Source organism: Manihot esculenta, chromosome 15 (assembly GCF_001659605.2).
Source record: "Manihot esculenta cultivar AM560-2 chromosome 15, M.esculenta_v8, whole genome shotgun sequence".
Lineage (NCBI taxonomy): Eukaryota > Viridiplantae > Streptophyta > Magnoliopsida > Malpighiales > Euphorbiaceae > Manihot > Manihot esculenta.
Genome location: NC_035175.2, coordinates 4,285,519 through 4,301,194, shown reverse-complemented (window position 1 = coordinate 4,301,194; position 15,676 = coordinate 4,285,519). Strand labels below are relative to the sequence as shown.

The following is a 15,676-nucleotide window of genomic DNA, read 5'->3' as shown; positions in this document are numbered from 1 at the left end:
TCGAAGAAGCAAAGAAACATCAAAGCCATTGACTTCATATTACTATATTAGAGAGAGGACTTCAGACAGGCATATGCTTTATGATATCCCCATTAGATGCCAGAGACAATTATGGGCTCTTCACATAAATAGGAGATATCCATCACCTTTATTCACCCAACTATTCTGCTTCTCTATCTCTCCTCTTTCTTCAATTCAGGAGGTAAGCCTCTCTCTTGCATAACAAGTGTTTGATATAGTTACTAGTCCACTACTACTGTTTGCTTCCCAAATGATACTTGTCAGTTCCTTGCTACCCAGGACAATTCATTTTGCTAGTTAGGCAGCTCCTTGTTAGTGCTGCTTTGCTTGCTTTTTAAGAACATTCTGGGAAAAGTTTCTTTTTTTTTTTCCTGGAAAAAAAAAGGAAAAGTAATGTTATGAATGGAGGACACTAATAAATTGGTGTACTTTATGATGACAATCTGTCCTTTCCTTTTTAACCAAATAAATCCATGCATGCAGAATTCTCTTTTTGGATTTCAGAAAGATCATTGATAAAAAAAAAAAAGGAAAGAAATAAAAAATCATTGAATGGTAGCAATTTATGATTTTATTTGGTGAATAGTAGGTACACCTTTTCTAGAATTTTGATTTCTTGTTTTACAAAAAGCTATTCATCACAGGTTCATCAAGTAACAAATTGACCATGATCAACAAGATCATGTGATCACTCATATCTTTCTATGTCTTATTTTGCAGTAGTTGGGCTGGGAGAAGAAGACGGCCAGCACAAGAATTAATTGTGAAACTCTATCTAGCCATGGCTAGGAACCAGCTGGGAGTGCTTAATGCACTTGATGTGGCAAAGACACAATGGTATCATTTCACTGCAATCATAATTGCTGGAATGGGTTTCTTCACAGATGCATACGATCTATTCTCCATTTCACTAGTTACTAAATTACTTGGCCGCATATATTATCATGTCGATGGGGCTCCAAAGCCAGGCACGCTGCCTCCCAACGTTGCAGCTGCAGTTAATGGTGTGGCGTTTTGTGGTACTTTAGCAGGCCAGCTCTTCTTTGGATGGCTTGGTGACAAATTAGGCAGGAAAAAAGTGTATGGAATGACCCTCATGCTTATGGTGGTCTGTTCTGTTGCCTCAGGACTTTCATTTGGACATTCTGCAAAGGGTGTTATAGCCACACTTTGTTTCTTCAGATTTTGGCTTGGTTTTGGCATTGGAGGTGACTACCCTCTCTCTGCAACAATCATGTCTGAATATGCTAATAAAAAGACTCGTGGGGCATTTATCGCCGCAGTGTTTGCAATGCAAGGATTTGGGATTCTAGCTGGTGGGATCGTTGCTCTGATTGTGTCTGCTTCCTTTGATCATGCCTACAGTGCCCCTACTTATGAAGTTGATCCGTTAGGCTCAACAGTGCCGGAAGCAGACTATATTTGGCGAATCATTTTGATGTTTGGAGCCGTACCAGCAGCTATGACTTACTACTGGCGAATGAAGATGCCTGAGACAGCTCGTTACACAGCTCTCGTTGCGAAGAACGCGAAGCAAGCAGCTTCAGACATGTCTAGAGTACTGCAGGTTGAGCTTGAAGCAGAAGAGCACAAGATAGAGCAGATATCTCAGGACCCATCCAATTCATTTGGACTTTTTAGTAAGGAATTTGCTCGCAGACATGGGGTTCACTTGCTTGGAACCACCGTGTGCTGGTTCTTACTAGACATAGCTTATTACAGTTCAAATCTTTTCCAGAAGGATATCTTTAGCGCAATCGGTTGGATTCCACCTGCACAGACCATGAATGCAATTCATGAAGTATATGTGATTGCCAGAGCACAAACACTTATCGCCTTGTGTGGCACAGTTCCTGGATATTGGTTCACAGTGGCTCTCATTGATCGTATAGGGAGATTTTTCATCCAAGTGATGGGTTTCTTCTTCATGACTGTATTTATGTTTGCTCTGGCAATACCTTACCATCATTGGACATTGAGGGATAACAGAATTGGGTTTCTGATCATGTACTCACTGACATTTTTCTTCGCCAATTTTGGACCAAATGCCACCACATTTGTTGTTCCAGCAGAGATTTTCCCTGCAAGGCTAAGGTCAACCTGCCATGGAATATCTGCAGCTTGTGGAAAGGCCGGGGCTATTGTCGGTTCTTTTGGGTTCCTGTATGCTGCACAGAGCACAGATCCGGCAAAGACTGATGCTGGCTACCCAACAGGTATTGGAGTGAAAAATTCACTTATTGTGCTCGGTGTGATCAACTTCTTTGGAATCTTGTTCACTTTATTGGTTCCAGAATCGAAAGGAAAGTCCCTGGAAGAGCTTACAGGAGAAAATGAAGATGAACCACAAGAAGCCTCTTGGAGTAGGACAGTGCCGGTAGCCTGATTTGGCTTCACAAAAAAACTTCACCAGATGAAATTATGTTGTAAGAAAATTTGTGAAATATAATATAAGCATGGTTCTAAATTCTAGGGTAATAAATAATTATTGACAATATTTAAAAGTTTCCTTTAATCAAGCCCTTGTTTAAATAACGCACTACACAAGATCTTCAGTATTGAAATTAGGTTGCAGAGGTAATCACATAAGAAAACAATTTTTTAAATTTTCATAACAGTGATTAGCAAGGAAAATAATATATCTTACAAAGATTAGGAGGTGGAAAGTTGCTTCAATGAGTACTACTTCAATGGAAGGTTCATCAATAAAGCAAGGTCCAGCAACCTTCCCTGTGTAATAATATTTCAATAATAATTTAATTTGGATTCGATTTACACTTGTTATACTGTCATTGGCTATATAGGTGGGCATGGTCAGAGAAATCTACACCAATTTGCTCAATTGAAAATTAAGGGCAGTTGTTGGAAGTTGATCCCACAATGTCAATACGTCACACTATTTTTTATTAGTTATAATATGTATAGTCTTTAGGCATGATGTTTATAGCATTTGGTCCAAATCTATGATCTAAGAATAAAAGACGTAAACCTAACTTGAGAAAATTTGGCCCTAAATGCCCATTGGAGAAATTGTGCTAGGTGCTACAATCAACTTCTTATTTTAATTATAAATTAAGAAAATTAAAAATGCATAATCCAAATCATATTGATTGTAATTTTTAGATGTAAGAAATTTTGAATTTAAATGTATTAAAATTAATAGTAAATAATAATAATAATAAAAAAAACAACACCCACAAAATTAGTAAATATTATAAAAAAAGGTAGATTCAAATTTCGAGGATTTGATGCTTTTAAAAAAAAATCACATTATCCGTCGGTTGAAACCCTACTTCCGACACATATATATCTTGCGAGTACAATTTTCTTTACGTTATTACAAAATTTTAAACTGTGAATTTAGTCGGCTTTCGGTACGAATAAACAAGTATTGTGAGTTATTGCAACGTTGAATTGTGAGTTCAGTTGAATTTTCCATAATGGATCCAAAATTTCATGTAAAAAGAAAAAAAAAATTATCATTTTTATTTTAAAAAATAAAATGAAGATTTAACGTAATTCATCCACTGCTGTGAAATTTTCAAATTACACTTGGAAAAATATTTCATATTTATATTTCTAATAAAAATAAAAAAAATAAAATAATCCATAAAATATGATACACAATCCATAATGATATCCATAATATATCATTAATTTCCATGTCTCAACAATCAAAACAGTAAATTTGAAGCAGGGGCAAGGATTCTTTAATAAGAACCGGCTAATGTCGCAGGTTTCGTGCAAGCAAGCAAAACCTTTTTAACTGTCAGGGTTCCTTATGCCAGATTCTGACAAATCATCATCAATAACAACATCAACAAAATTAATACTATTTCAATTCAAATGAACTGTGATATTTAAAATAAAATCCCAATCAAAATGGTGCTGTCAGGGTGTCATTCTGCTACATCACAAAGTAATCTGAAGCAGGATAACATTTTCAAAAAATATATACATAATCGTGTTAAACTCGACCAACTGCCATACAATCTGAACTATAATTGCCCATGGCGGTCTATAGAGCAGCTATAGTCATATTTTAGAAGTGCTGTCAGAATGCAGTTCTATGCGCATTTGTTCGACAAGTATTTTTTCGATAGCTTCCACAAAGGTCAACAAGTTTAGCTGCACGTCTATGTCCAAGTAGTTCACCACTTCCTAATGAAATGCAATTACATAACCGAAGGAGAGGAAAGGTTAATACGTAAACCATCATATATGTACCTTGTTACAAGCATTTTTCAAGACATTCCAACAAAAATACTTATGGGAATGTTAACTGCAGACATGCATACATCGCCACTGAAAGTTTCTCTTATCATGCTTTTAAGATTCATTTATTGGTATTTCTTATATCTCTTTATTAAGAACTCAAGATAATACGAAGCATAATCACTTAAATGAGCCTAATGTGATTAGATGTGCCTGCACACATAAGGTTGTTCTCACAGTAACAAGACTTCCTATCAATGTAAATTAGACTAGCTGCAAGACAATTAGCTACCAATATTTTCAAAGAAAATGAAAAATACATGGTATAAACTATCTCCATCACCAGGTCAAAATGTCAATGAATTGAGCAAAATCTGTGGTCTTCAATGTCAACCTGATGTTTTTATTCATGATTATACAATGTAAATTCACTGGACTAGATTTAAAACTCTCTCACAATAATTTAAATAATACTAATTTCCAAGTTACACATCACAGTTTCATCTGCATTAATTAAAGAATCTTAGCCGAATGATTTGAAAAATCCTCCACCCACATATATAACTCCCACCTTGACAAGCGACAACTGACTTATGCCCCTTAATCTAAATGATTTTCTTAAAGCATAGATACGCCAATAGAACATATTGACTGGAGGTTCATTATTTTCACTAAGACTTGGAAAACTATATATTCCAAGGCACCTATTTATAATTAAAAAAAAAAAAAAACATGGGATACCATTTCAGTTTATCCAAAAGCAAGACAGTAGATATGAATGCGCACCTCAACTTTGCAAAGAAAGCTTAATGAGATTTCTTTTGAATGATGATCTGAGCTTTTGAGGGACAAAACCTTCAATGGAGATTTTGCTATGGGCCAACCTTGACTTAGCTTTATGAATGCATCAATTCCCCCAACCAAATGAGCAACAATTGTCTCATCCCTATCCACGTACTCAAAGGAGTGCCTGCATTAGGAAATAAGTTATTCTAGAATCTGCAAATTCAGAATAGAAGCGCTATTTTGAAAGCTAATCACATTTTTCCACATAGATTATCATGTATCTGGGATTCTGCATCAATTTATTCTGTTCATATCACATAGATCAGTGTCAACTTCAGAAAGTCAACACTTGAAAAGTTGGCCTTAAACATGGAAGGCTACCTTGATTTATTTGCATGCTTCACCACCACACGTCTCATGGTGCACAGAATGATTCTATCTTGCACTTTTCTCACAAACCACTCCAATGAAGACCTGGTTTCCATAGTTGAGTGTGAAAATAATTGTCTGCAACATTGGAAAATAATAATCTACTGTAAACCTAAAGCAATGGCATTGCGAAGTAAATATAACAGTCTCGGATAATCAACTTGTTCTCATAATCATAAGAAAGTTTTCACATTGAAGTATAACTGGAAGATGGTTAAAGGAGATAAGAAAGTTTTGCAGAAAAATGTAAATGTAGCAACCAGTATTTCTGAAGCATAACAAACATAAAATAAATCAATCACAAAGCTACTACAGATATCTGCTGCACAATCAGGACAGCAACGAAAATACTGAAACAAACTGCATGCAATAAAAAGTACAGATTAAACTTCCAAAGGACAAATATATGGCATTGAGATTACAGTGGACTCCCCACAAGCAAAGCAAAGCACAAAAATGAACAACAAATCTTGAAGCAACTCTAGATGGCCATTTTTACTCCCCCACTGATAAGTCAATAAAAGAAAGATTTGACGAAAAAAATCCCATCATATTTTGATGAAAGCAAGCAATGATCAGACACATTATGACCACCATCAGCTAAGCCATCTGAAGGAGGAATGAATGAATATAATTCTTTTGGAAATTAAAGTATAAGTTTGACTAAAGGGTAATCATGCTTTGACATACGTAACTTTTTTGGTCTATTTGCTCTGGTTCGTGGAGATTCATAGTCTAATTACATAAAGAAGCAGAATGCTACCTGTTGTAGCAAAAAGTTACGAAGTTTTAACCCTGCCCTCAACTTGTATCCTAAAGCTGTCCCGTATGAAAAGTTATATCACATTTCATCTCCACAACATCACAGAAACAGCTTACAACAGAAAATTCTTCACTAACTTAATGTCACCTCATAGCTATAATTGTCAGATGCTGACAAACCTTTTCTTTTTAATCAGCAGCCTGTATAGAGAATAGGATTCAATATCTAAAAATAGTTTCAAAAGATAGTAACTTGTTAGACGTGTCTTATTCCAAGAATGTACATAATTTTTTTTTTTTTTTAAAAAAAAAAAACATAGTTCATCTTTTGGCATTAGGAGTGGAAAATAGCAAGATAGTTCCTAGCACTAGCAGTATTCTGAAACAGTCCTAGGCTTAGGGAAGATACAGGTACTATCGATTATATAAATAGGTCCATGAAATTATTAGATATGTTAGCAGAGTTGCAAAGATGCAGATAACCATATCAAATATTAGTGAATAGTTTTATCCAAAATGGGAAAAGAGTTTCCTTGCACTACTTTTGCAAATACAAATTTGGCACTGGAAGGGAAATATACAAATAAAAACAAACCTGAAAGCATTTGCAGCATCAATAATATCATTTATGTACACATCACTTGGAAAAATCTGGAAAATATGTAAGAGTGTCAGCAAAACATCCCAAGATCTATCATATAGTAATAAGTAGAGAGAAGAGAGGACCTACGAACCATCAGGTATCCTATTCTTTTTCCTTTTTATTCTCCTCAATTTACTATTTTTTTTTCCAAAGATGAATGAGAAGAATAATGAAATATATTTTGGGCGAAAAAGGTTTCCATACCTCAGCATTCTTAAGCTCCATTGATCCATTAACTACTTCTATCAGCAATTCATGATTTACTTCAGAAGGTTCAGCAGCATCTTCAATTTTTTGTGGGCACAATAAATCTTCTAGTTTAGGAAGATAGGTCCGCAATGACAATCTAATATAGACCCCATCAAATTCAATGACTTTTAGGCCTGATAATGCATCTTCAATTTGTTCTACAGCATCAATCCTGAGAATAACAATGAAAAGGTATTTAAAGAGACTCATGCAAAAGACATTATGCTGTAGAAACCTAGGTTGTCATAACCAAAACACTTTAATTCAGCAGAAAACTAAATATGCCTGTAGAGGCTACAATCTTATATAAAGAAGCAAAAATGTAGCAAGGATGCTTGTCTCTTCAAGAATCAAGACAAGCTTGAGACACAATTTGGACTCAGGCTATGGCTACGGCTACGACAAGGACTATAAAATGCATCACTTTAGCTATGCAAATTAGATAAGTGTAATATCACTCACACTCAGTTACCTTTTGAATATGGAATCAAGGTCCTGTAAAGACTTCAACATTACTTTGTTTTCCTCGACCTGATTATCAAGTTTTAGAACCTGCAAGGTGTAAAAACAATCTCATATACTGGTATGAACAGTAGCTCAGTCAAACAACTCAAGAAAAAAAAATTCAGATAATTGGCAAGTATGGAACAAATAATTTCTATATTACATTCATGATACACTAGATAATGGCCTTGTAACTGTAATACAATAGTAGACATGCACACATGCATACATCAGCCTATACATCAGTGTCATAGTGCAACTGCTAACACAATCATCATACAGAACCAACTAAACTTTAGTTCCTATTTATATGCATCAAGCTTCTGTTATATCATATGATTCAACAACCTGAAGCAAAGCATATAAATATTATGAATCTGTTCATGCAAGCTTACTATAACAACACCCAGGGTGAAAATAATAGTAAATTGAAGGACCATGTTAAATTAAATACCTCAAACTCACATTCTCCAAGTGAATTTGTTGAATTTAATTGTTCTTCTCTGCAAGCATGTCCTTTTCCTTTCTCCACATCCTAACAAAAAGGTAAAGAAAAAAGGGATGCCAAAGACCTCATGAAAAAGTTACAGAAAAGAAAACCCAGAAAGCAATGCACAGATGTCAAAAGTTCATATTCATTTCTGATTCTCAGTTTCTGACTGCTGCAGTTAAATTAAATCTTCCCTTCATAAAATAATGAAACAAGTTGAGAACATTATCTCACTTTGTTTTAAGAAAAATTTAATATTGACAAACTTATAATCCAACAACCCAGCTCTGGTCACAGACCCTTCTTGCTTCACTTGAAAATTACAAACATCTCTAGCAAATAGATAACCAACCTGTGATGACATAAAATCCAACGAACAATTCAACAATTCATTATCGCTCTCCAATTTTGTAAAATCTGGAAAAATAAAATGAACCAGGCATTGGATAAATATTTCTGCACGCTTTTCCATACTTGAGAAGTCAGAACAATAACATCTTACCTTCCACATGGTTTCTAGTAAGAACTTCAATTTCACTAGAGATCTTAGCACTCTCAGCCTCTGCCATGTTGAGTTCCTCTTTCAGATGCTCTACAAACGCATCTGCATGAGCATGAACAAATCTAAAATCAGAATTACACGATGTAAACATGCGGGTAACAAAAATTTCAGCATAAGATGTCAGTATCCAACAAACGGTAAATACCCATACTAAAACAGAATACAAATTTCAAAACAGGCTCGGTTTCACAGTATATGTATTTATTTTCTATACTTTGAACTCCATTTTCTAGTGAAAGAAACAGAAATGAAAAGGTACTTACCTAAATCTTCAATTCCCAAGAAACTGAAGTCAGAGCAATCACACATAATTTGCTCAACTTTGCTCTGCATAATCAAAATTCTCACTACGGCGCCAAAAATTAAAAACAAAAGTAAAATGGAAAAATTGGAATAGGAACCATTGAGGATCTCAAAATTACCTCGAGCTGAAGAGCACAATCCTTCAGTAATTGGTCTGAATCTGAAGGGCACATTTCAGAAACCATATCGTCATTGCAATTATTGCGAATTTCTTCGAGCTCTCTTAATTCACTGAATTTGAAAAAGAAAAAGTAAAATCCATATCATATACAAAATTGTTAAAAAAAAAAAAAACACTCGATTATAGGTAGAAGAGGGAAATAGACCTGCGAATGGTGTCGAGATCAAGAGGTTCTGAAGAGGGAACTGAATCCATCTCTGGCGAAATCCAATCTCCCGCTCAAGCGATGCGATGGAGGGAGACAGAGACAGTGACAGTGACAGAGACAGTGACAGTGACAGAGACGAGTACACACTGACAGGAAAATATTATCAGCGTAAATAAGTTCGAACGAAAATTTTAAAATGAGGAATGGCGGATTGGGCCTCGCGGTTAATGGTAATAGGTTGGCTCATGTGGGCCAAACCCAACTCTGTGACACTGTTGCGCTAAGAATAGTTGTTCAATTTTTATGTTTTTAAAAATATATTTAAATAATTTATATCTTTTTTAAACGGTTAATTATTTAATCAACTCATTAATTGTAATAATTAAATAGTTTTTATTTTAAAATTATAGTTACTAATTATACAATTTTTATTTTAATAATTTCACATGTATTCGCAGCTCAATAAATAAATTGGATATACAACTAACAGCTTAAAAAATACGTATTTAATATATTTTTAAAAATAAAAAATTAAGCAACTAATAGTGAATCTCTTACTTTGATATGCATTTTCCATCCGATGAATTCCTCTTGCTATTTCTATACCCAACTTTGTGAATGGACAAAGGGACAGGAGTATAAGAAAAAGCTGGCGCTCTTTTTTTTTTCAATAATTTGATAGCTTATTAAAATTATAATTTTTATATTATCATTCAATATTTTTTATGCTATTTAAAAAAATATTTCCTGTACAATGTTAACTATTAAATTATATGGATTCAAAAATAGCTGTTATAAATATACAAGTCTGAATTATATATATATATTTTTTGAACCAGTATAAAGAGCAAGATGGCTCCTAAATCTCTTTATATATATGTTCTTTCCACAAAAAATTAATGTGCTTATGAGAAGACTACTTATTACACCAGAATCACTAAAAATAAATCCAATCGGCCCAATATTAAAACAGGCTAAATGAAACAATCAAATTGAATTTTACTTTATTTAATTCATTATGAATCAAGAGATTTCAAAATATAAATAAATAGATTTTACTGTTAAAAAAAATAAATAAAACTCACTTTGTTGTTTCGGATTTAGTGGACCGACCTAAGGATTTTCCATGGAAAATTATAGGCTACTTCACAAGATTTTTCCAAACGTATGGAACAGAATAAGTACAACGGTTAGCGTAGGAGAGTAATCAATTAAATTATGTAAAAATAATAACAAAATCGATCAAAATGGAGCACACCATCTTAAATATGCTATCAGAGGCATGAATTTTCATTATTACTTATATTGCAAAGCAATAGAAATTCCCCAGGTTCCTAAATCTCCCTTACCTATAACCTATATGAAAGGAGAAGTTTTTACAAGTCAGGCAGACTATTTACAAAGTAAGCCAGACTAACGGTCAACCTTCTCCATTGATGATGAATACTCGAGCACAATACCCAGCAAAAGAAAATAAAAATAAAAAGGATCACCTAAAAGGTAATATCTACCTAAACAATGATGAAGCACTTTTACAGCTAGCCAAAATAACTAACGCCTTCATAAAATTCAATCAGTTGGTTGAAGGAAGGTAAATCCTAAAGATGCCTCGCTTTCCAACCTTTTGCCGGCAGGTTGGGCATTTGTTATGTAATGATTTTAGCGATTTCAAGAGGCACTCCTTACAGAAGATATGGCCGCACCTTGTTGCAGTTGGTTCAGTAAAGGGGCTCATACATATTGGGCAACTGAATGTAGGTTCGTCAGGCATAGGAACAGACTGGGACAATTTTTGAATCATAGAAACATTAGTTGCCTGCCAAACAAAGTTCATAAGAGTTCAACAGTGAAACAAAATAAAAGCTTCTTAAGAATATGAAAATAGCTACACTCAGTCACCATGCCCAAAAGAGGGGACTTGACTGCTTTGTCTCAAAGCTTGAAATATGAAAGTAGAACTTCAAAGCCCCCCAAAAAGCAGAGTACTATCAGTTTATAAAAAAGTGTATAAGAATAAAATATTCCTCACAAGGCTCAAACAAAAGTCAAATTATTCAACAAATTTGTGGTAACCAAAGAATCAGTAAAAATGAACCTTTTAGCCAGCAGGGAAGGAAGTTCAAAAGAACAAGTATGAAAAAAGGAGGGGGTTGGGGGGACAATAATAGACAGAAAACCAAGCTCCTCATATGAATGACTCCAGAGTTAATTTAACAAAATTTGAATAAATGGATGTCGTATAACAGGTTGTGAAAAACAATAGCAGTTACATGGTTGCTAAAGCCAGAACCAATTAAGCAACTTAAGAACAGAGAAATGAAATGCCAAGCAGCAAACAATAAAGGAAAAAAGTATCACCAACTAGTTTAAGACAAAAAGAAACAGACTAGTGATAACCAATAATATTATTAAATTACTCAATCCCTGTGTCAAGGATGAAAATGTCAAAGCTTAAATAACTGATATTCCATCTGTGTTTTATAATGAAAGACCAAGGGAAGTCAATTAGACAAATATCTCACTGGAGGAAAAGGCAGTGGAGCAATCAATAACTGAAATAATTTGAGATTTCAAACCATCAGGAAGTAGCCTATAGAGAAGATATGTCATGAAATGACAACAAATTAAGAGGTAAAAACAGCAAGGCCAAGCAACAAGCACATCATTAGCTTAGGGAATTTTTCTGCAAAGACCTTTTTCTTGCTACTTGTTCCTGGTTTCAAGTAAGGATCACATCCATCAGATAATCTTCTTTTGCAATCGGTGCATAAACTGGTCATAGCTGTTAATTACAATTTACATACAAGCATAAGTTACAGCTAAATTTCTGAAAAATAGGCAAATTGAATAAAAGCATAAGAGGGCCAATTACCTGTTTCCCTAACAGTTACAGTATCTTCAACAATCACTTCATGCATTCCATGAGAATGGTTTCTTTCAGAATTTTCCCTCGCCTAGCAAAATAGGTGAAACCATCAGCTGCGAACAAGTTGAAGAAAATTTTAAGTTATAAAAGATGAAATATACAATAGTGACCACAATGACATACTTGAGAAAATGTCCTTGGGGAGATTATAGTAACTTCATCATCAATGGCCCTGATGACATTTGTAGTTTGATGATGAGACCATCCACGCATTTGAGTTTGAACTTCTTGAGAACTAGAATGAATGGATAACCCAAGTGATAAGTCAAGAGCCCTCATTGGAGGAGGAAGGGGATAGTTAAGATCTAAATCTAGATCCAATGTTCTTCTCTGAGAGTTAGTCATGTTCCCTTCTAAACAGTTCAGTCCCCATGAATCCATGTTACATCAAAGCACAACAAACCTAAATAACATGAAAAGAACATGTCAATGCCATTATTGAATGGAAGAAAAACCTTTATTTCAATTACTGCACTTTGCACGCCAATAGAGCAAGAAACCAAGAAACTGAAACACGTCCACTATCTCAACACATACAAACACGAAGAGGCACCTGCATTATAAGAGCTTGAGGTAGAAAAAGAAGGAAAAATTGAGCTCAACATGCAATTACTCAAGAAAAATGAAAGAATCGTCTTGAAACGGGGAATCAAAATGCAGGCAAAGCAGTATGTGAAATTTTTTTGGTAAAAGAAAATTACTGCCTAAGAAAATTTTTTACTTTCAAAGACTGGTAAATTAACAGTTAGAACTCGCATTAGTACAATTATCAAATCCCCGTTATGCACTCAATGTGATATCAAGAATAGCCAAACAGCAACATCTAATCATTATATACACAAAAATAAATAAATAAACATATACAGCACAAGTTCTCATTTCTCTGTCAGCAACACCAGAAATTTAAAAAAAAAAAAAAAAATTGGATTCACAATTCGATCAAAATTAAAAACAAGGGCAAAAAGAAAAGGAAGAGAACGCGCCTGCAGAGAAAATCTGGAGCTGGGGATGATGCTCTGAGATGTGAACCAGTAATGAACTTATTGGCGGCTGGAAATATATAGAAGAAGGAGAAGAAATGGAGAGTGTAAAAAACAAAATTGAAGATCTTATGGTTCATCGAATTGGGGAGAGCGTTCCGGGTTTCCATTTTTATTCGAGAAAAAATTTTATTTGTTCTTTTTATTTGGAAACCAAATCCCTTTTAAAATCGTTGTCCTGTCCCCTTCTTTTTAGTTTCGATTTAATTTTCTTTTTTCCTTTTCCCATTGCTTTCTTGCTCCTTCTGCCGCCAATTTTGATTGCCATTGCCTCGCTGATGTTGGTTTGCTGTTTTTGCTGTTTCCTTATAAACATATTTTCCGTTTTATCCCTCCCGACCGCAAACGATATCGTTTTACTGTAGTGAGACTCTGCGTGCGTGCTTTTCCTTTATTAGTTTTTAGTTTTTTCGGAAATTCAAAATGTTAAATAAGATATCAGGGTTGATATTTGCCCATTACTTGCTATGTTATTTACTAAAAAAAAGTCTTGTGGATAAGATGCCTTGATTTTTAAAAGGAAAAAAATTAAATTTATTTTTAAATTATATAGTGATGAAAAATTTTAAATTTTATTTTTTAGTTTAAATTTAGTCTAAGTTATTATTAAAAAAATATATTAAATATAATATATTTCATATTTTAAAATATTGATAAGTATTTAATTTTTGTTGGATGTCCGCATCTCTTATATATATTTTTTTAGTCAAGAAAATAAATATTATTATAAATATTAAAAGATGAAGGTCTTAACTTTTAAATGATAATTTATACATCAAATTTAAATTTTAAGTCGTAATTTAATACTTTTTATTTTATAATTTTTATCTATTTTATTTTTTTATATATATTAAAAAAATAATTTTTTTTATTAATTTTTTAATTATATTATTTTAAATATATTAAATTTTATTAAATATTAAAAATTATTTTGTAAAATTTTTTTAAAATAAAATAGAATTATAAAAATTAATGTATATATTATTATAATATAAATAATAATAATAATAATTTTGAAATAATTAAAACTAAAAATATGAACAAAAATTATAATTTAACGATAAATTTAGTTGTTTAATAAATAAAATACATACTTTAATGTGTACTGTTCCCATTTTTTTTATTTAAAAATTTAGAAATATTACTAAATTGCTAAGATAGATTTATTTAATACTTTGATTTAATGAGTTAGTACACTGTGGATAAATGATTAAGAAGCTAACTATATTTTATATTTTGTAATATCAAGATTATGATAAATTAATCCTCCAAAAAATAAGCTAATCATCACCACAATTATGAACAACAGTTGATAAAGGCAAATGTAGAAATGAGTAAGAATGATGCTCATTAAGAAATCGATCTACAGCACCAGAGGAACAGTGACGCCGACACAAATGAGACACCGGAATACGAAATTGTTTTTGTTAGAATTTGATATTCTTTTTATATATATATATATATAATAAACAATTTAAAATTGTGTATTATTTTATTAAAATTCATTTATTATTTCATTATCAAACAAATATTGCAAGCTAAGTTACATGTAGTTGCATCTTTTAAATTGGTCTAAAGCTCTTATACTCTTTCTATATTTTTTAGAGAGATATTATTTTTATGGTTTTCTTATTCTTAGTTAACAAACTTATTTACGGATGGGTGACTCTTCCTCTCTCACTTGGATGTGAATTGTCTCTCCTTTTTAGGTGAGATTATATATAATTTTTTTTTTATCTTTTCTTAATTTTGGGATGAATTAGACTTCAAGTGCCAGAGTTTTTATTTTAATTCACTTTAATTTTATTGTATTTTCCTTTTTCTTATTATTTTTTAAGTGATAATTTTCAAATATGATACACATGTAGAAATCATGGGAAAGGAGGGTGAATTTCTTCTTTTCTCTCCTCTCTGATTGGCTTGTAATCCGGAGGTTTTAATCTTGGCTCAAGAGTCATTAATTTAATGTCTTTTCTTTTATGCGTTTGATTTCTTTTTTTTTTTTTTTGAAATAGGAGATTGGGGGAGTCGAACTTTAGACCTCTCAAAACTATAATGATGTACTTTCCACCAGGCTAAACCTCGAAGTGCATGCGTTTGATTTCTTTGTCTCTATCCAATTAGAGTTGTATGTATCTTATTTGTTCTTAATATTGTTTCTTATTTTTCTGGAAGCTTTCTGATAATACTTCATTTGTTGTTATCTTGTTCTTTACTATTTCAGTTAATTTTTTAAGTTTAGGCTATTTTTGAAGAGTAATCCACTCCATTGAAGGTTTCATAGACAGAAGCAATTACGAATTTTCGGTGGAAAAAAATGAGCCACCAGAGTTTTAGATTTTTAGGATTGTATTATTTTTGAACTGTTATATATTTGATCCATTTGAGACTCTTATACTTAATCCATGGGTTTTGGC

The 15,676-nt window shown here is 32.9% G+C and overlaps 3 protein-coding genes across 6 annotated transcripts; 1 reads left to right on the top strand and 2 right to left on the bottom strand.

Annotated features, from left to right (window-relative positions):
• On the top strand, positions 1-2,515 carry LOC110601260 (inorganic phosphate transporter 1-4). Its single transcript, XM_021738329.2, has 2 exons — positions 1-202; positions 742-2,515. Exon 2 carries the CDS (start codon positions 803-805, stop codon positions 2,405-2,407), a length of 1,605 nt encoding a protein of 534 aa, XP_021594021.1. The 5' UTR covers positions 1-202; positions 742-802; the 3' UTR covers positions 2,408-2,515.
• A 1,311-nt stretch (positions 2,516-3,826) lies between these two features.
• On the bottom strand, positions 3,827-9,464 carry LOC110601451. Of its 3 annotated transcripts, none has more exons than XM_021738595.2 (12): positions 9,291-9,464; positions 9,084-9,195; positions 8,925-8,988; positions 8,602-8,703; positions 8,452-8,516; positions 8,064-8,144; positions 7,578-7,657; positions 7,061-7,277; positions 6,809-6,864; positions 5,404-5,496; positions 5,023-5,206; positions 3,827-4,182 (listed from the first exon to the last, which is right to left on the bottom strand). In XM_021738595.2, exons 1-12 carry the CDS (start codon positions 9,338-9,340, stop codon positions 4,057-4,059), a joined length of 1,230 nt encoding a protein of 409 aa, XP_021594287.1. In that variant the 5' UTR covers positions 9,341-9,464; the 3' UTR covers positions 3,827-4,056. The 3 variants fall into 3 exon arrangements, with proteins under 3 accessions (XP_021594287.1, XP_021594286.1, XP_021594288.1); XM_021738594.2 differs by having other exon boundaries at positions 5,404-5,529; positions 9,291-9,463; XM_021738596.2 differs by having other exon boundaries at positions 5,404-5,529; positions 8,925-9,008; positions 9,291-9,305.
• A 1,069-nt stretch (positions 9,465-10,533) lies between these two features.
• Positions 10,534-13,561, bottom strand: LOC110601452 (uncharacterized RING finger protein C548.05c). 2 transcript variants are annotated; one of them, XM_021738598.2, is made up of 5 exons: positions 13,203-13,561; positions 12,343-12,622; positions 12,166-12,247; positions 11,987-12,075; positions 10,534-11,073 (listed from the first exon to the last, which is right to left on the bottom strand). In XM_021738598.2, exons 2-5 carry the CDS (start codon positions 12,598-12,600, stop codon positions 10,867-10,869), a joined length of 636 nt encoding a protein of 211 aa, XP_021594290.1. In that variant the 5' UTR covers positions 12,601-12,622; positions 13,203-13,561; the 3' UTR covers positions 10,534-10,866. The 2 variants fall into 2 exon arrangements, with proteins under 2 accessions (XP_021594290.1, XP_021594289.1); XM_021738597.2 differs by having other exon boundaries at positions 10,534-11,109; positions 13,203-13,560.
• Between the last annotated feature and the right edge of the window lie 2,115 nt (positions 13,562-15,676).